At 40.2% G+C, this 21,521-nt stretch overlaps 1 protein-coding gene across 3 annotated transcripts in view; it reads left to right on the top strand.

The window, feature by feature from the left end:
- LOC124622508 (mitochondrial mRNA pseudouridine synthase RPUSD3-like) overlaps positions 1-21,521 on the top strand; it is a 133,748-nt gene that overhangs the window by 67,547 nt on the left and 44,680 nt on the right. For 2 of the 3 annotated variants that reach the window (XM_047148227.1, XM_047148229.1), the window contains exons 3-4: positions 11,088-11,286; positions 11,376-11,645. In XM_047148227.1, the coding sequence (XP_047004183.1) occupies positions 11,088-11,286; positions 11,376-11,645 (469 nt within the window). Of the gene's footprint in view, positions 1-11,087; positions 11,287-11,369; positions 11,646-21,521 lie in introns of all 3 variants that reach the window. The other variant, XM_047148228.1, reaches the window with a different exon arrangement.

The raw sequence follows: 21,521 nt of genomic DNA on the forward strand, positions 1-21,521 counted from the left end.
TCTCTTGGATGGAGAGTCATCATCAGATGTATAAGTAACTTCAGGTGTGTCCCAGCGAAATGCTTGAGATATTTACTGTTCATGTTGCATATTAATGACCTTGCAGACAGTATTAATAGTAAACTCAGACTTTTTCCAGATTGTGCCGTTATCAGTAATGAAATACTGTTTGAAAGAAGCTGCATAAATACTCAATCAGTTCTTGATAAGATTTCAAAGTGGTGCAAGGATTGGCAACTTGTTTTAAATGTTCAGAAATGTAAAATTTTGCATTTCACAAAACGAAAAAACATAGTTTCCTATGACTACAGTATCAGTGAATCGCTGCTGAAATCAGTCAAGTCATACAAATACCTGGGAGTAACACATTGTTGGGGTGTGAAATGGAATGACTACATAGGTTCAGTTGTGGGTAGAGCAGGTAGTAGATTTCAGTTTATTGGCAGAATACAAGGGAGGTGCAATCAGTCTACAAAGGAGACTGCTTACAAATCACTCGTGTGACCATTTCTAGAATATTGCACAAGTGTGTGGGATGTGTATGAAATAGGACTAACAGGGGTATTGAACGTATACAGAAGGGAAGCACAAATGGTCACGTTTGCTTGATCCGTGGTCTAGTGTCGCAGGGATACCTACAGGGATGGTGCAGTGTGACTGTTTAGGCAAACGAGGTTTCTCACTTCCTGTGTATGACAAGGAAAGATGCTCATGACAGAATAGTTAAGTGGTATTGGTAGAGAATAAGTCACAAAACACATACTGTGCATGGTTGTTTTGTTTCACATTTGTGCAGAGTTGAATGGAGAGGTGTGTGGTTCGAGTAATCAGTGAGGCACAACGGTGAGTAAATGTCTTCAGCTGCTGTGGACAGGACCTTTTATGTTTTGACATAGTGGCTTGGTGATTTCTTGACTATCAAGGAGCAGACACCTTCTCCAAGAAAGAGAGAGAGAAAAAAAAACCTCTAAAATGAAAAGTCACTACTTGTCGAGCAGTCAAGGTGGATGTTATATGTAATTTACATTGTATCTGCTCCAAGTTATGAAGTTATCGTGATCTGTAGACTCATTGAAACAGAAACAAGACAGTCAGTGAAGAAATGTTGACAGTGTTTCTTAGCGTACATTTCATGTTTTCCTTCCATGAATAACAGCTGCATAGGAGATGAGTTGAAGTCTTTCCTGGGCTACACACGGTTCTACAGAGATACTGCTTTGCAGGATCTCCACATAAAGAAGATAATTAACGGCAACCAACTTATGTTAAAGGTAAATTAACACTCGATACTTAGAGTAACAGATCGAATTTGAGTGTTCTGACTTGACTTCAAACACATAAAAAGTGTCAGTGGACAAAAATGGAAGCACTAAAAATATGACATGTTACCATGCCAAACACTGGACAGAAAAACTGTTGGCATTCAAAACAGCTTCCAGTTACCTCAGAATGGATAAATACATATCCTGTATCGATTTCAAGGGTGTCTTATACCATTATTCTGGAAAATAGTGATAAGTTCAGGTAACAATGATGGAGTTGGATAGCGATCATGCACCCATCTCTCCAAGTTATACTACAGAGGCTCGATAATACTGAATGATGTGACTGTAGTGGCCAAGGGAGCTGCGACATTTCATCCTCGTGCTCACGAAACCAGTCCAGGATTATACGAGCTGTGTGAACAGGGGCCCTGTCATCTTGGAACACATCACCACTATTGAAGAACAAACATTGTACTGTGGGATGAAACTGATCACACAGGATGAACCTGGTCACATAATCCTCGGCAGTGGTGCGGCCTTGCAAAGTAAACATAGGCCCATTGAATACCATGATATGACTGTCCATATCATCAACGAACCCCCACCAAGTTTCACTCTTGGGACATAAGCTGAGCCAGAAGTTGGGAACAGTGTGACACAAGACTCATCCAACCAAATGACATTCTTCCATTGGTGCATCGTCGTCATTGGTGCAACAGCCCATTGTGAGCTGTGGCCTTCTATTGAAGATTTCTGGATTCTTCCCTGTTTAGTGCTTAACTCCAGTTCTGAATTCCAGTTTACTTTATGTCCTCTACACCTTCCTTCCACCTTGGCTTTGGACTTCCCACACTTGTGGTTCCTTCAGGCACTGTGCTGTATATCTGCTTAATCATTCTATCACTTGTTCTCAGTATATGTCGTGCCCATTGCAGACTTTTAAATCTTAATGTAGCTGACAGTGCTGGTTCATTATACAGAGTATGTAATTCATAGTTGACCGTCCTCCTTCAGACACTATTTTCTTCCATTGGCTCAAGAACTTGTCTTGAGATCTTTCTTTCAAATGTGCCCAGTTGCTTTTCAAAAATTTTGTTAGGGTCCATGTTACAGCACCGTATGTTAGCACCAAACTTACTAAAACTTGATGCATCATAGCTGTAGTTTTTCTGAACAGCAGCTTAGATTTCAGATGTTTTCTGAGGCCTTGGTAGCACTTGTTGGCAGATAGTCTTAGTATTTATAGATTTCAGATAGTTTAACATGGTTCTTATAGTTTACTTCTGATCCAAAGTAAGTGAAACTACACACATCGTCAAAGCTTATGCAAACCAATTTCTATGGATTGGAGCTCATGCAGATAACCTTTTTAACTAATGATATGTACTTAGTTTTCCCTTCATTTACCTGTAGGTGCATCTTTGTAGCAGCTCTCCCAAAACTTGTAAAGGCTTCTTTCATTGCTTTTGGCATTCTTGTAATTTTGTCAGTATCATTCGCATATGTCAGCACCAGAACTGATTTTTACAGGATAGTCCCCTTTGTATTGATGCCCACATCAAGGCAGGAGAATGTCGTCCTTCCCTAACCCCTTTTTTTTTTTTTTTTTTTTTTTTTTTTTTTTTTTTTTTTTTTTTTTTTTTTTTTTTTTGCCCACAGCCCTTGATAACATATTTTGGATTGTAACTTGTGTTTTCCATAGTAGCATTCTCTAAGGCAATCAATGTATTAGGAATCTCTAACTTTACCATTGCTATGTACAGCTTCCTTCTGTCAGTATTCTTGTAGGCTGATTTTAAGTCTATAAGGAGGTGGTGTGTATCAGTCCCAAGTTCTTTGCATTTTTCTAGTATTTGCATTATCATGAAGATCTGATCATGATAGTCATCAACACAGAATATACCTGTTGCCCAGAGGCCGTGGCATGGATGTGCATGCTCTGGGTTTGGTTGGGATATTTGGTATTTCCTCTGTTCTGTTAGTATATATTACCAGCACAAAATGCACCCACAAGACCATCCCACCCTCCTCACCCATACCCTCCCACACATCCATTGCACCATAGTCTATGTTTTATGTTATTAGTACCACGTTTCCCTCTTGCGGGCATTTGCATCACTGATGAATGGTTTTGGAATTCCAGTTCACCTTGCAATTCTCTGCTGCTGAAACTCCATTCATATTGTTTTGGTGCTTACAGGGTTTGCTTTCAACGTACATTTCTGTAGTGACTTTTGCAGCTGTAATCCTGCTCTTTTTGTCACAATCCACTTAGATGATGTGAACATATAGTTACATATTGCAGTTTATGGATGATTATTTGGCTGTTGAGGGCTGTTTTATATATCTATTCACAGTGTAATAACTGTTGTTGAACAAATGTTTTTGAAGCCATTGGCCAAAGATGCTGGTATTATATCCAGTGGCAGCCTGTTGTACAGTTTAAGTCTGTGATATGACACACTGTTTTGCATTTTAGACTCCTCTTTCGTGGGTAGATGGAAAAAGTGACTTCCTCTAGTTAGATTAGATTAGGTTCACCATTGTGAAGTTGATGGCAGAGGGTGCTTCCCATTGTACCACATATTAAAGTTCTTCCCATTTCATTTGCTTATGGAATGGGGTGAAAAATGACTTCTTAAATGGGTGTTGCAGGCCATAATTTGATTAACCTTGTCTTCGTGATCGCAGCAGGTGTGATACATAGAGAGGCTATAGTACATTCCTAGATTCCTCACTTAGTACTGGTACATTGAACATTGGAAGTAGACTTTTGAGAGGCAGTTTACAATAGTCTTCAAGCATCTGCAAGCTGATGTAATCTCCCCTCCCACCATCCTTACGCTCTCTTGTGGATCAAATAAACATGTGGCCATTGGTACCACCCTTCCTTTTGTATATTCAGCGTCTGCTGATAGTCCTATTTGGTATAGACTCTACATCCTTGAGCAGTATTCGAGGGTGATCGCATGACCCTCCCCCCCCCCCCCCCCCTCGCAGTCTCCTTTGAAAACTAACTGTGTTTTGCCAGTATCCTACCAATGCAATCACCATATACAAACCGTTATGTGGTTTTGTGAGCTTATGAGATAATTTTAAGAGTGAGAACCACAAGTGATGATCTTTAAACATACACTTACTTCGGTCACTTTCGGGTGCGATGATATCTGGGACTAGGCGCATACAGATTATGACAACCATTTCATGGTGGATGAAATTAGCTATAATAGTTTTTGTAAAATGAGTTTCTCCTGTTCACCTAATTTACTGTCCCCACCCCCACCCTATAGAAGATCAGTAAGAAAATTCAAAAGTGGCAGTACATGAAGTAGACGTGGGTAAAGACTTACAAAATATTAACTCAAAGTTAGTAGGCCCACGAATCACCATTCCACAGAATTTAAATTAATAATGTTCAATCGAATCTTCATTTATTGAACTATTCTGGTCTGATAACATTTAAAATAAAAGTGGAAAATTTGTTGCAACATTCATAACTGTTGATAAAAGAACTCTGGATAAATTTTGAGCTATTTTTGGAACTGGTAAAAGTATTTGCAGTGTGGATGATCTTCATACAAAGTGTGTGTCTGTGCCTATTCTCCTTCTTCATAACCACATTTTTGGCATGAGTAAACTACTAATCCTATCGCCAGATAATGCAGAGAATATAATTTTTGCATCATACACAATTCAAATACACCACTCAACTAGTTATATGAAAGACCTTAGAGTAAAGGCTCCCGGTAAGACTGGGATGCCTGCACGACCAACAGTGTACCAGCAATGAGACTGCAGCATAAACGTAACAAGGCTCGCTGTGAGCAGCGAGGTACCAGCTGTGAGGCTGCAGCATAAATGTACCATTAGGTACATTTTTGCACTGGCATGAGTGCGCCCATCACTTATTATAATAATTAAGCAAAGAAGGAAATAAAAATTCAATAATTTGTGTTCCTGAAACCGTTAAAAGTGCATGCAGAAAACTACAGAGTTGTATAGCACAGTGAGTATACTGTTTCTTACCAGTCCAAGTGCACCACATCAGTTACACAGTACTATGTAAATTTCTAGCAATAAAACAGTAAAATAATAAGTGTGATGTAAACTTGAAATGTAAAATTGTCAATTTAATCATATGTAGACTAACAACAAATAAATAAATAAAATGTACATAAATAGGTGAAAGGACCCAATCTAGTTTGACCACATGATTTTAATCAAATATGTGACAATTAAAATGTTCAGGTATGTAAAAGTTTCTCTCTGGAGTGATTTAAGGTTGAACAGTCACATAAATTTAGTTCTGGGGAAGGCATACGACTGACTAAAAGGATATTGAAAAAATCCTGAGAAAATTTAACTCATACGAAAAAAAGGCCACTTACAAAAATATCGTTTCACTGATTCTTGAATATTATTTACTAGTCTTATACCTTTACCAAGTTAGATTAATTGAAGAGAGAGAAGGGTTCCACATGGATTTGTGTAGTCAGCATGTCACATGCAAAAACAACACTGGGTATTAAGGAGATCCTTAGTCACAAAATTCTAAGACCTGTGTTACAAAATAGGTCATGAACTATACTATCTTGTGCAACATACATCTCACATAAATACCATACAACTAAAATTAGAGATTCAACGGCCATACAAAAGGATACCAACAGTCTTTCTTCCCATATACTATTTGTCAATAGTATAGGAAGGTGGGAAGTGATACTAGTCAACAATATATTCTTTGCCCACACTGTACAGTGGCTTACAGGGTACAGCTTTAGATATCCTGCTTCTGATGCTAGCTGTGAAAGAAAAGGACCAAAACATTCCTTATGATTTTGTGAAAAGCTTATTATCTTTTCTCTTTACAGACTGCTTCTTGTCATATGTGAAGGCTGTACAATAAGACCAAGAACTGAAGTATGCATTGCCACAGATGTAAGTGTTGGCACTCTTTCTGTTTCACATGAGGCGTGTCAAGAAAGAAAGTACCTTTTTGGTAAAAACACTCATAAAAACATTTTTTCAAACCAAAATTTATTTTTACAAGAAAGAGCATTTCTTAAACTACTTTTCTACATAGTTGCCATCATTTTTCAGACATTGGTCATAGCGAGAAACGTACTTTTCTATGTCCTGTTCATGGAAAGCTGCCACCAGTGAAGACAGCCACTGCTGAACACAGTTTTTTTGCATTGTCATCACTGTCAAAGTGTCTTCCTCCAAAGTTGTGCTTAAAGTTCAAGAACAAGTGGTAGTCAGAAGATCTGAGATCGAGGCTGTGCGGCAGGTGATCGAACTGCCCCCAAACAAATTTTTGGATAAGGTTTTGAGGGACACCAGCAGAATGGGAAAGTGCGTTGTCGTGAATCAATGTTATACCTTGACTGAGCATTCCACGTCTTTTGTTTTGAATTGTGTGCCAAACTTTTCTGTGTTTGACGCTTTTAGTGCACTGACTGTTTCACATCTGGGAAGGAACTCAGCAGGCACAACACAGTGCAAGTTTTTGTGCCTCCACTCCACCAAATGTTGTTTTGGTTCTGGAGTGACACGACAAACCCGTTTCATCACCAGTCAGAATTCTGTTTAAGAATTCATCTCCCTCATTTCTATATTAGGTAAGAAATGTAAAAGCACTGCCAAGTCGCTTCATTTTTGTGGACATCCATAAGCATTTTCAGAACACAATTTCCAAAAATTTAAGCGATTTGTGACAGTCTGGTGCAAAAGAGTTTTTGAAATTTGTGTAAACTTATCACAAAGCATTCTATTGTTAGGTGTCTGTTTTCACAAATTTTCTCAGTTAGTTTCCCAACCGAATCATCATTGACAACAGAAGGCTGCCCGCTCTGTGCTTCATCATGAACATTGGCTCATCCGTCATTAAACTGTTTGACTGATGACCTCAGATATTAAGTCCCATGGTGCTCAGAGCCATTAAACTGTTTCACTCACTTTTTCACCATTCTATCAGTCATTAAATTTTCACAATAAATCTCTAAAAGCTGACAGTGAATTTCAGCTGGCTTACCATTCTTTGCATTCAAAAACTGTATTACAGAATGCACTTCATGGCTTGTGGGCTCATAGGTTAAACATTTTAAACGATCACAAACAAACGTAAACACAACATAATTCTGCTGTATTGGCATCAATGGAAAGACAATCAGCCAGAGAGAAGAATTGTGACACTAGTGCTGTGGTGGCAGTAGAACAAAAAAGGACAACTTTCCGGACATGCCTTGTATTTAATCTGTTGACTTATACAGTATATTTCTGGAGAAGGTGTAAGCTATACAAGATTCAGACAATGTGTGTGTGTGTGTAGGGTGCATATCTGAAGATGCACATAAAAGATGATGCTCAGAAATGTCAGACATCTTTCAGCATAATCAGAGCTGTGATGTGATTTTGCTGGAGATTGGACATCCACAAAGTTCCAAAACTTTATCAGGCATTGGAATGCTCAGTTGTTGATTACAGGAGTGGATTCTATGAGCCAGTTGACCTGAGTATTCAGGCAGCTTTTGAATTTATTGATTTCGCGATGTGCAGCATGTTTAGCAAACAGGTGCTAGAGTTTGTGGTTGGTCAATTTCGGCAGTGGCATTTAATGCAGATGCATGGCCATTTGCCCTATCCACATAGGACACTGCACAATAATTATAACACAGTTGGTACATGATGTGACTGCTTTCACATACAGCAATGCCTGTAACTGAGTAGGAAATACGAGGTGCTATCCAAAATTTTCGGGACTGGTGCTGCCATCTGTTGAAAACCTTACCTTTAGACTAGTGGTCACCATCATCCTCGAAGTAGTTCCCATCCGCACATACACACCGGTCCCAGCACTTCTGGCACAGGACATACGTTTTCTGAAAGTCCTGTTCTTTGTGGGCGTTTATCACCACCAGCGATGCTTCTTGAATCCTCTTTAGAGTGTTGAACCGACTGCCTTTCAACTTGAGTTTCGGTTTTGGGAATAGCACGAAGTCCCAAGGTGCCAAACCTGGTGAGTACGGTGGGTTGGGTACAACCACCATGTTGTTTTTTGCCAAAACATTCCTGGTGAGCAAGGATGTGTGACAGGGCATGTTGTCATGATGCAGCAACCAGTTCCCTTGAAGCTAAAGTTCGAGCCGTCTTCGCCGCATGTTTTCATGGAGCTGTCGCAAAATGTCACAGTAGTAGGCAGAAATCACTATTTGGTTGGGTGGGACGAATTCTTGTGCACAATTCCCTTGGTATCAATGAAAATGGTGATCATGCTCTTCACCTGTCTCGCTTTTTTGGGTCTTGGAGAGCCCAGGCTCTTCCACTGGGACGATTGTTGCTTTGTCTCTGGGTCATAACCATAAATCCAGCTCTCGTCGCCAGTGATAACCCGTGACAAGACGGTTGGATTATCAGATGCGGTCTGATGAAGGTTCGTGCACAGTTCAATACGCTGTGCCTTCTAATAGGCAGTCAAGATCCTTGGAACAAATTTTGCGGCAACACTACGCATGCCCAATTCATCAGTCAACATTCGTTGATATGTCGCATAACCAATACCCACTTCATCCGCAAGGCCTTGAATGGTTCGACGTCGATCCGCACAAACCAATAGTTGAAGTTTGGCAGTGTGAGCATCATCTTAGATGCCTGTACTGTCAGCCCTGAACCGAGCATGCCACTCAAACACACGCGTACAGCTCACGCTCTGTCCCCCAAACACTTGTTGAATCATTGCAAGGGTCTCCGCAGCACTTTTCCCGAGATTCGCACAGAATTTGATACACACGCACTGTCCTGTTCACGGGTCTATCGTAAAATCACCACACATCAAACACAGAGTAATACGGAAATCACTGTGGACGCACAACACGCCTTCCCAACTGAATGCCACTCTGCACACTGACTCATTAGATATGCAGCTCTCGCCACCTAGTGGTGCAAAGATCTACTATTCCTACTTTCCAGATGGCAGCACCAGTCCTGAAAATTTTGGATTCCGACTCGTATGTGTGATTGGACAGCAGTAGCAAGTGGTGATTGAATACAGGGGAGTAATTCATGGTGAGCAGACAAAGAGCAGGAGTGGCATGGAATGGATCAGGATACTGTATAGGTTGGATGGGCAACAGAATACTAATTTGATGGATGAATGTAGGATTCTGGTAAATTAGCCCTCATCCCAGGATACAAGAAGTAGTTTTAAATGTTGATGAAGTAAGTGATCAATGTTTTCATGGAATGATTGTCATTGAGTGATAAAGGCAATGTGAAGGATGAGGGAGAAAAAGTCGCACTTTATACTAATTTTATTCAGCACCATGAAGTAAATCAAAGTGGACTGATACAGTGAATTAGCCTGTGATAGTGAATTAACCTGTGATTTGTCCAGGGTAAGTTGGCACTGCATATATCACAGGCCAACCCTAAAAATAACCACCCAGCACCAGACCCATCACAATAGTTCATTGTGGCCCAAGCAATACCGAATCAAAGAGCAGGGCCATGCATAAAAACTCTGATTTGATTCAGTGATCAACAGCCAACTGAGAATTAATCAGTATGCAAAATAACACAATGGTGATTGCAATATGATGGTGGCAACTATTCATCCAGCCAGGTAATAAATAGGTGGCCCAGTTCCTATGTCATTAGTAATGCTGTGGAGGGGCTTGGGAATTAACCTGAAGCAGTGTTGCCTGGATGCTGTCCACTAGATCCTCGTCTGACAACACTGATGTACCTTGCAGACAACAGTGACTACTGTTTAGTGAATGGCTCACAGTGATGGTAGGGTATTGATGTTACAAGAAGAAATAGTGTAGGAAATCCATTTTCAGGTATGCTGCTTCTGAACCACACTTTAGGGACAACTGCAATATCTTCCGGCGAATGTGACAGGGGTTTCTCTCAAATGAATCTTACAGGCACTTCATACAGGTCATCTATCCTTGTACGGACAAATTCTGCACTGCTGTTTATCAGGATGGTAGGGCCTCCTCTCACTGAATTCAAACATAATAAATATGTAGATTCATGGATGCTCCAAGGTTGTTATTCTGCAGTTTATTACAAAAGCAAGAACTGCTCTAGAAACAATGTGTGTGCACTAGAAGAATGATAAAATTGTGGAAGTTACTGGAATAAAATCATCTGTGGGTGTACCGGAACCTTGTCTTTCAGGTAAAAAGCACAGATGACCACTATCAGTTTTACTGTAGAGAAGTAAACCCAAGCCATTGTGTGTGCTGGCATTTCAGAAGCAATGATCAGGGAACTTGGAACAACAGTCATACAAGATGGAATCTCGGTATCATTATTTTAAGCAGCTCCCAGGTTCACCATGCTGTTCATTCACTTGACTTGCATTGTTGTCTGCTTCACCTACTATCTACCTGCTGCTTAATATCCTTCCTCTTCCTCAGCTGGTACTTGCTCTGTTTGCAAGTTTTCACTACTTATTTCTGCTCTCCTCTCAGTTCCACACCAGTTTTCCTCTCTTTGCCCTTTTATGTTTTGGTTCCTTGTTCACTACAAGCTTGATGCTATCATTGGACTTCTTATTTCCCTCTTTTTGTTTCGCCATTTCCTAAAACTTTGCAGTATTATTCCAATTTGTTTCATCATACATATTTGTCTTGGTTCTGGTTCAGTTCCATGACCAGGCTGAGGCTTTGCATCTACAGTGTTTTTGTTGTCTTTTTGCCAAGTTACTGATATGTTTGTTGGGTATTCGACAGATTTTCCATTTTGGTACAAAATATGTCTGTCAAGAAAGGCACATTAATATCTAGCTCTTACAAGTATTCACCATTTTTGCAGGTATGCTAGTGGAATCACCATTTTATCAGCAGATGAGAGTGTTGCTAAAAATGTAAGGAAGTCAATGAATTATGGCAAAGTACAGGACAAAGTGATCTACAACTATTGGTTGGTTGTAGTAGGGCAGCCCCAACCTGATTCCGGCTCTGAGAACATTGGTATCACATTGAAAAAAGGACCTGGACAAAAGGAATCGCAGGTAATTTGTATAACAGTTAGCAGAACATTATTGCACTCATGTTCTCTCCTTTTTAAAATTTGTTTATTATAATTGTGTAATATTTACAGGTGATTCTTGAGACAAAATGGTCAAAGAAGTCCGTGAAACGTCAGGAAATTTTTCCTACATTTGTAGAGTACTCCACATTGGAAAAGGGATCTCTTTGTAGCCTGGTAGAATTCAAAACATCACGCACAAAATGGCATTTTATTAGGATTTACTCAGCATATTTGTTGAGTCCAGTGTTAGGAGACCACCTTTATGGCGGAAGAGTGCAGCATGTTCTTGGTATACCTGTAGCTATAAGTCCCTACAGTGATCACGCAAAGTTGCCTCAGGTAAGCACAGAAAAATTTACTCTTATGCTCATTTATTTAATTTTTGTAGACACTGTATAGCATTGGTGTAATTAATGTATAAGTGAAATTTGCATGGGCCTCGTATGGTTCATTGCAGTTGGGAAACTAACATTTTTGTTTTGGTTTCTTAAGAATGGGTTGATTTTCAAAAACTTTTACGAAGGCACATTTGTTTTCTATTTAGCAATTACCAGCACAGTGATTGAAAGCATAGGATCATTAATTCACTCAGCATATTTCTACAGAACGTTATTGGATTTCCAGTTTTGACACAAGTTTTGCTAAATATCACTACCACAGCTTCTGAACACTTCACAAGCACAGTATAAATGAGAGATATCCTGACATTCCTGAACGTATGAAATCTGCATTTTTATTAAACATCTGTTATGATTCTCGCTTTCCCAGTAGTCACTGTTGCAGAGCGAAGTTTCACAGATATTCATCATTAATCTCTTGGGTATTTGCCACACACCAGCTTTATTAGGCTTACTCAGCCATGTGGAGCTATCAATTTTTCATTCATTTCTAACTTATCACAGGTTCCGAATGGCTCCCAACAATTATGTTCTCAGTCAACTTCCAGTGTCAGGGGTGTGGCCACTGGAGGTTTGTAATAACTACTCTACACAAAGACTTCAGGCCAACAATCCTTCCAGACTGCCATTGAATGTAAATAGTAGTAACAGAGCACACCACTGCATAATAATATGTAGAAGAGACATTCAAGAGAATTGCTGGAACTACTAAATACACTGAAAGGTTACATTCACTCAAGTGTCTGAATTACTTGTTGAGCTTCATGTTGATGTTGAGTCATGCTGTTAACATAGAGCCAAAGAACAGTGAAACACAGGGGCAAAAGAGGAAACAAAATTACGAAGTTAGTTAATAGTGATTTGTGTTTGCCAGAGAAACATACCACTATGCGCTCATCGCTTCCACAGAGTTAAAAGTTTTAGCGGTCACAGTACATCTGCCATTTCAATTTATAGTATGCTCTGTATATATTCCATCACAAGGTTCTGTAGACAGTAAAACATGTAAGGGCTTCTGAAACAATTCTCTTTTGAATTCCTTTTATTTAGAAGACATCAGTGGATACTGTGTGCTATGAGACCCTCCCCCATTCACTCCAAGGACAGAGCAATTGAGAGACTGTTACTGTAAAAGGTCATTTGCATATTACATTCTGGACAAATATCTGCACGAGTTGTTTCCCATTATGGATCTCTTCCTATACTATCCAGCCCCCACAGATACTGTTTAGTGGAAAGTGAACAACATTTACACTCCATTGGCTACTTTACCCTCTGGCTCCACTTATCAGAGACAACCCTACTCAAAAGAAGGCCATTGTAACGGGATGATCAGATGAGTAAACTGGACACTGTGGAGCCAACACTACAGTAGCACTCAGGACTAGGTGATGCCATAATACCATTATCTTTCAGCCAGCCCAGAAGAAAACCAGACTCAGTGGAATTGGAAATCACGTCCAGCAGTCAGTAATAGGAGAATGACACTCAATGCATGTGTTTAACAGTAGATCAAGTAGAGAGAACTTTGCAGCCTTTTGGAAAGAACTGTGTGGATACATTTCACAAAATTTATAAACAGCTTTACACCATCAGCAAATGTATGGGTGTTAATAAAAAGTATATTAGGGAACAACAACTTTTCCCAAATATCTGGCAATTGAATAATGGTGTCCCAACAAACAAGCTGTATGGATATAATGTAAATGATGGTGCATCATGTATGTGATTTTACTGCCTTTCACAGTATTAGGAGAGAGTGAGATTGGAGTTCTCATTCAACAACTCAAAAGTACAGAACTGCCCCTCTCTGTGTGATAACTGTAGTTTGTAATGCATAACACAAATCCTTCAAGACAGAGTGCGGTGGGGCTTCCTGCGCTAACCAAGAATATACCAAACTCTTTAATGAAGATTTGTATCTAGACATAAGAGGAGACGTTTGATACTGCTTCTGAAGCCAGGGAACAACAGATTCCCCATGTACTTCTAACATAGTGTTAGCCCACAGAACCAGAGGGTTAACCAGACACTTTCAATATGCGTATGACAAACAGCATTCCACACTCCACCTCATCCAATTAGATGGAACACTGCCTGAATATTTTCTTACCAAAGAAGTATTTTTATTGGAATCTTTTATTTGGAGAAAGTCTATCATGGCAGGTGAAGATGTATTTACTTCATTTGTACATCATGTCCCAGAAGCAGCAACTGCTGTACACTTCAGTAAGGTAGACTAACAATCAACTGACTAATGTTGGAAAGAAGCTGCTGCTACTTTAGTTATTTCAAGTAGATGCTGTTTATCTTCTATCAGTACTCCTTTTTTCAATATCAGTGCAATCTAAAAGCAAGGGGAAACTACAGCCCGAGGGCATGCAGCTTTACTGTATGGCTAAATGATGATGGCGTCCTCTTGGATAAAATATTCCGGAGGTAAAATAGTCCCCCATTCGGATCTCCGGGCGGGGACTACTCAAGAGGATGTTGTTACCAGGAGAAAGAAAACTGGCGTTCTATGGATCGGAGCGTGGAATGTCAGATCCCTTAACCGGGCAGGTAGGTTAGAAATGGGTAGGTTAAAGTTAGATATAGTGGGAATTAGTGAAGTTTGGTGGCAGGAGGAACAAGACTTTTGGTCAAGTGAATACAGGGTTATAAATACAAAATCAAATAGGGGTAATGCAGGATTAGGTTTAATAATGAATAAAAAAATAGGAGTGCGGGTAAGCTACTACAAACAGCATTGTGAACGCATTATTGTGGCCAAGATAGACACGAAGCCCATGCCTACTACAGTAGTATAAGTTTATATGCCAACTAGCTCTGCAGATGATGAAGAAATTGATGAAATGTACGACGAGATAAAAGAAATTATTCAGGTAGTGAAGGGAGACGAAAATTTAATAGTCATGGGTGACTGGAATTCGAGAGTAGGAAAAGGGAGAGAAGGAAACATAGTCGGTGAATAAGGATTGGGGGCGAGAAATGAAAGAGGAAGCCGTCTGGTAGAATTTTGCACAGAGCATAACTTAATCATAGCTAATACTTGGTTCAAGAATCATAAAAGAAGGTTGTATACATGGAAGAATCCTGGAGATACTAGAAGTTATCAGATAGATTATATAATGGTAAGACAGATTTAGGAATCAGGTTTTAAATTGTACGACATTTCCAGGGGCAGATGTGGACTCTGACCACAATCTATTGGTTATGAACTGTAGATTAAAACTGAAGAAACTGCAAAAAAGTGGGAATTTAAGGAGATGGGACTTGGATAAATTGACTAAACTAGAGGTTGTACAGAGTTTCAGGGAGAGCATAAGGGAACAATTGACAGGAATGGGGGGAAAGAAATACAGTAGAAGAAGAATGGGTAGCTCTGAGGGATGAAGTAGTGAAGGCAGCAGAGGATCAAATAGGTAAAAAGACGAGGGCTAGTAGAAATCCTTGGGTAACAGAAGAAATATTGAATTTAATTGATGAAAGGAGAAAATATAAAAATGCAGTAAATGAAGCAGGCAAAAAGGAATACAAACGTCTCAAAAATGAGATCGACAGGAAGTGCAAAATGGCTAAGCAGGGATGGCTAGAGGACAAATGTAAGGATGTAGAGGCTTATCTCACTAGGGGTAAGATAGTAGGAAAATTAAAGAGACCTTTGGAGAAAAGAGAGCCACTTGTATGAATATCAAGAGTTCAGATGGAAGTTCTAAGCAAAGAAGGGAAAGCAGAAAGGTGGAAGGAGTATATAGAGGGTCTATAAGAGGGCGACGTACTTGAGGACAATATTATGGAAATGGAAAAGGATGTAGATGAAGATGAAATGGGAGATACGATACTGCGTGAAGAGTTTGACAGAGCACTGAAAGACCTGAGTCGAAACAAGGCCCCGGGAGTAGACAACATTCCATTGGAACTACTGACGGCCTTGGGAGAGCCAGTCCTAACAAAACTCTACCATCTGGTGAGCAAGATGTATGAGACAGGCGAAATACCCTCAGATTTCAAGAAAAATATAATAATTCCAATTTCAAGGAAAGCAGGTGTTGACAGATGTGAAAATTACCGAACTATCAGTTTAATAAGTCACAGCTGCAAAATACTAACGCGAATTCTTTACAGACGAATGGTAAAACTGGTAGAAGCCGATCTCGGGGAAGATCAGTATGTATTCCGCAGAAATGCTGGAATACGTGAGGCGATACTGACCCTACGACTTACCTTAGAAAATAGATCGAGGAAAGGCAAACCTACATTTCTAGCATTTGTAGACTTGGAGAAAGCTTTTGACAATGTTGACTGGAATACTCTCTTTCAAATTCTAAAGGTGGCAGGGGTAAAATACAGGGAGTGAAAGGCTATTTACAATTTGTACAGAAACCAGATGGCAGTTATAAGAGTCGAGGGACATGAAAGAAAAGCAGTGGTCGGGAAGGGCGTGAGACAGGGTTGTAGCCTCTCCCCGATGTTGTTCAATCTATATATTGAGCAAGCAGTAAAGGAAACAAAAGAAAAATTTGGAGTAGGTATTAAAGTCCATGGAGACGAAATAAAAACTTTGAGGTTCGCCGATGACATTGTAATTCTGTCAGAGACAGCAAAGGACTTGGAAGAGCAGTTGAATGGAATGGACAGTGTCTTGAAAGGAGGATATAAGATGAACATCAACAAAAGCAAAATGAGGATAATGGAATGTAGTTGAATTAAGTCAGGTGATGCTGAGGGAATTAGATTAGGAAATGAGACACTTAAAGTAGTAAAGGAGTTTTGCTATTTGGGGAGCAAAATAACTGATCATAGTTGAAGTAGAGAGGATATAAAATGTAGACTGGCAATGGCAAGGAAAGCGTTTCTGAAGAAGAGAAATTTGTTAGCATCGAGTATAGATTTAAGTGTCAGGAAGTCGTTTCTGAAAGTATTTGTATGGAATGTAGCCATGTATGGAAGTGAAAAATGGACGATAAATAGTTTGAACAAAAAGAGAAATGTGGTGCTACAGAAGAATGCTGAAGATTAGATGGGTAGATCACATAACTAATGAGGAGGTATTGAATAGAATTGGGGAGAAGAGGAGTTTGTGGCACAACTTGACAAGGAGAAGGGACCGGTTGGTAGGACAATTTCTGAGGCATCAAGGGATCACAAATTTAGTATTTAAGGGCAACGTGGAGGGTAAAAATCGTAGAGGGAGACCAAGAGATGAATACACTAAGCAGGTTCAGAAGGATGTAGGTTGCAGTAAGTACTGGGAGATGAAGAAGCTTGCACAGGATACAGTAGCATGGAGAGCTGCATCAAACCAGTCTCAGAACTGAAGACAATAACAACAACAACAGCAATCTAATATTTATTAGATTGCATTGATATTTTTCAAAGAAAATAATTACATGTGAGAGTATGCTGAAAAGTAATCCTGTTAATTTTTTATCTGAAAACTCATAAAGCTTTTCAGATAAAACAAACTTTATTGATTTTCAACATCTTTATGCTTCAACATAGTCACCCTGGTATCGGATACATTTCTCCCAACAAGAGACCAGTTTGTTGACACCATCACTGTAGAATGATGGACATTGTTGACGGAGCCACAACCTCCCCCTTGCTTGCATCACTTTATCGCTATCAAAGTGAAGTCCTCGACGGTGTTCCTTGAGTTTTGCAAACAGACGAAATTCAGATGGGGCCAAGTCTGGATTTTATGGAGTATGATCGATGACAGTGAACCCAAGGCATCAGATTGTTGCAGATGTCACAATGCACATGTGTAGTATGACATTGTCATGCTGAAAGAGAGGGCGCTCCATGTGTGGACGAACTTTTAAAAATTCATGCTTTCAGTTTTGTGAGGTTCCAGGACGTTGCAGAGTTTATGGTGATGACTTCAGACATGAATCCCAAATGCACCACTCCTTGAACATTCCAGAAAACTGTGAGCATGACTTTGCTTGCTGGTGGCACAGTCTTGAACTTTTTGGCATCGGTGTTCCTTGGAACTCTATTGGTGCTTTCTTGTTTTTGGAATCAAAATGGTGAACCCTGCTTTCATCACGTGTCACAATGTTGGTAAGGAACCCATCACCCTTACATTCAAAATGCAAAAGAAATTGTCAATGTGTGTGCAGTATTGTCTGTTTCATGTCAAGAGTGAGCATTTGGTTCATCCACTGTGAAGTATTCCAGACCACAGTTCTATAATGATGGCCTGTACTTGACCTCATGCTAATGCTGCACTTACCTGAAAGCTGTGTCCATGCTGTCTGACTATTTCCTTTGATGACTTCATCAACTCGATACTGATGAGTGTTGTTGGTTGCCATACACAGTTGTCCACGCTTGCTCTGTCACACATGTTGAGATTAGCACGAGGCCATTTCCTTTATGAAGAGCACAAACAATCCGAGATCGCACATTACTGATGTTGATACAATCGTCACTGTACACCCCTTCATCTTGTATGGATTTCAGCTGGAGGCACGATTTCTGTGGCTATAAACTCAATAACAGCATGCCATTTCTCACGCACCGACGTATTTATGTTACACACCGCAATTTGAAGCACCAGAGGGTTGCAACTTAAGTCAACCTCTCAGGGGGCTCGTGGTTCTTTCATGAGTTCATGCTAGGCGCACACAGTGCTCCAAGCTGTTTTGGCCTAGTCTTCGATACCAGGATGCGTTTCCTGCCTAGTGCCCCTCCGTCCCCGTCCTCGTTCCTTCCCCACTGCTTCCTCCTTCCCTTCTGATCCGTCCTTTCCCTCTCTATGTTCTTACTTATGCTGGCTATCCACCTGGTTTCTTGTATTCCTCCTGGTTTTTGTTCCCCTTGCCTTTTCCTTTTCATCCTTCCTTTTTGGCATTTTTGATCCCCCTTTGGGGTTTGACCTCCACTTCTAAATTTTATCTTCTTAGTGTGAGCTGTTGGGGAAGAATTCCCCCATAGCATTTGCAGTGTGGATACCTCTCCCTCTCTCTATCCTCTCTTCCTTTTCCTGCCTTACGCCCACTTCACCATGCTAGGTTGCCAGTATTTGTAGCCAGTCGGAGTGGTGGGTCTGTTATGTTACCCGTCTGACTGAGTCCCCTAACGACAACACAGGTATCACACTTCTGATATCTGAGCTGTTGCCTTCCCATGTATGCCAAGGAGTTGTTGTTTACAGGGTGTATACGACCCGGGAGATCCGGGAAAAACCCGGGAATTTTTTAGAATTCCGGGAATTTTTCATTGTTTTAGTATTCAGTTAAATTTTTGTAACTTTGACTGGTAAGAACCAATACTCTAACAAAGAATATTACTGTATCTCACTACTGCAGCATAATACTGCAGCAATAAAAAAAGAACGAGATAAAAAGAAACTTAAATAAAATTTAAGTTGCAAAGGAAATTCACCATATACAACAACAAAACACAGTGCTCTTACAAGCATCTGCCAACAGCAAAATGTGACAAAGGCTTTAGGAAGACTATGCAATGTTTCATAACAACAAATTGCCTCCGATGGGCATGACGTCACAACTTTACATTAGATTCGTTTGAGCAGTTGCGAGCGAGCTTATCCGCATGTGCAGTTGAGTCTCGTAATTAGTAGTACGTTGTCCTGCTTCTGGCTACAGAAGTGTGGCAGTTAGTTGTATAAGCAATAGCAGCAAGCAGCCAGATGCTATCAGGAAAATTTTACTGGTGCGCCTAAGCTGCCAGGCTGGCCATGCAGTTGTAGGCGCTTCAGTCTGGAACTGCGTGACCGCTACAGTTGCAGGTTCAAATCCTGCCTTGAGCATGGATGTGTGTGATGTCCTTAGGTTAGTTAGGTTTAAGTAGTTCTAAGTTCTAGGGGACTGATGACCACAGATGTTAAGTCCCATAGTGCTCAGAGCCATTTGAACCATTTTGAACCCAAGCTGCCAGATTCACGTATGCGCAACAGGCCCGGAACTAGGGGACGGGAGCAAACCGGATTATGTGCCCCAGGCGATAGTTTCGGGGGGGGGGGGGGGGGGGGGGGGGGCAAATTCATATTATTGAGGAAAAAGACCTTTTTTCACAAATCCCCTAGCAACCAGCGCACATTGGTCTATCGATTTCATATATGATTTTGAACGCGTCCCTGTTCGTTTTTGAACAAATTCTAATTCGATTTCTGAAAGAATCGTAAGTTGATTTTTGAATGTGTAAACTTTCCCGCAGATAAATGGGGACAGGTCTATATGAGCTGAGTGGAATAATGCCGAACGGATGAATGCGGTCGCTGTTAATGTGGTTGACTGGGTTTGCAAATGATCAGTGTTGTTATAATTACTAGCGAATTCCATAGATTTAGACTACCAGAGTGGAACAAAACGACTAACAGGAATAACAGGCAACAAAGACTGCATATTTCTCCTCCGTGTGTCCAAGAAAATGAAATTTTTAAAGGAAATTTTTGGCCAGACCGCTACACTGCTAAGGGCCAGTTATACTGTCCTCGGCTAGCAGCAGCTTAAGTTCTATTCTGGGAGTAGCGTGGAAAACGCGTTGTACGAACACGTAATAACGCCCAACCTGATAACTAAACCGTTGAAGAAATTAACCAGAGAATAAGTTTTGACACTGGCAGGAATAGTTACAGAATTAGTGATAAGATTGTTTGTTAGAACGAGGAAGGAGAAGAAACAGGGACTCACACAAATTACACGAGAATATGATGATTCGGAATTTATTAAACATGTAGTACTATTACTTTTCAATCTGATGCTTCAGAAGCTAGAGAGTATGAATGAAATGTGAAACTATTTCCTAACACAAAACGTTTTGCTTGTAGTAGGCCTAATAGGCATTTGATATTGGTACTTCGTGAATTATATTCCTTCATGTTATAAAAATGACCATTTGTGCCAAAACAGTCTCTTTTATTTGGTGTGTGTAACAACTGCTCCAATATTGGGCAGGCCTATTTCGTTTTATATAGCAGTGACAAAATGCACGTAATCAGATCGAGAAACCACACCAGTCTTGGGTACAATTTGTATTAACAGCTTTTTTAGTATTAGACAACGACATTTCGTTTTTTCATGTAGCAAAACGTTAACGAACTTTGGTAAGGTAGTAGATTCTTTCTCAGAAAGGGAAGTACGCCATATAAAGCTGTGGCAGAATTAGAGAGAAAAGAAACTAGGACTTAACGATTGAAGAAACGTGTACTGTCTTTTGTCTTTACTCGTTTTATGTATCCTATGTTTAATTTTATGTCACACAAATCAGCAAGTTATTACCTAATAGGCAGTAAAGACTGCAAATTTTCTGAAGCGTTCTTGTTCTGCCGGTTACAAATAATCCCAACCAGTATTAATTCCGAAATTTTTTTAAAGAGTAGCAGGATGTCAAACCGGCCGACTGGGAGCAGGAGAGGCACCACAGGACTTTTTAATTTCCACTGGTGTGAATATAGTTTGATGGCACCCATTCCATTACAAAATATTACATGTTTGAATTCCACAGAGCCAAATACAAGAGACGCGCGATTGAAGAATGCTGTGTGGAGAGGCATGGCACTGCACTTTGCCACACTTAAGACCAAATAACATGTCTTACTTTCCCTCGAATATATATGTTTTATGTATCAGACTCTTCAGAAAGATGTGCGCTACAAAATGAAGATATTTTTGAAAAGTTGATTTTTAAATTTTTGGCGTCCTACCTCAAATGCTCAAGGGAGGGGGGGGAGCGCCACTATCTAATATCGCCCCAGTTCGGAAATATTCTAGATCCGGACCTGATTTACAGAGGAATCTGAGTTGTAGTGGGAGGTGGTAGTCTCTACGTGACCTGTGTTTTC

Source organism: Schistocerca americana, chromosome 7 (assembly GCF_021461395.2).
Source record: "Schistocerca americana isolate TAMUIC-IGC-003095 chromosome 7, iqSchAmer2.1, whole genome shotgun sequence".
NCBI classification, from domain to species: Eukaryota; Metazoa; Arthropoda; class Insecta; order Orthoptera; family Acrididae; genus Schistocerca; species Schistocerca americana.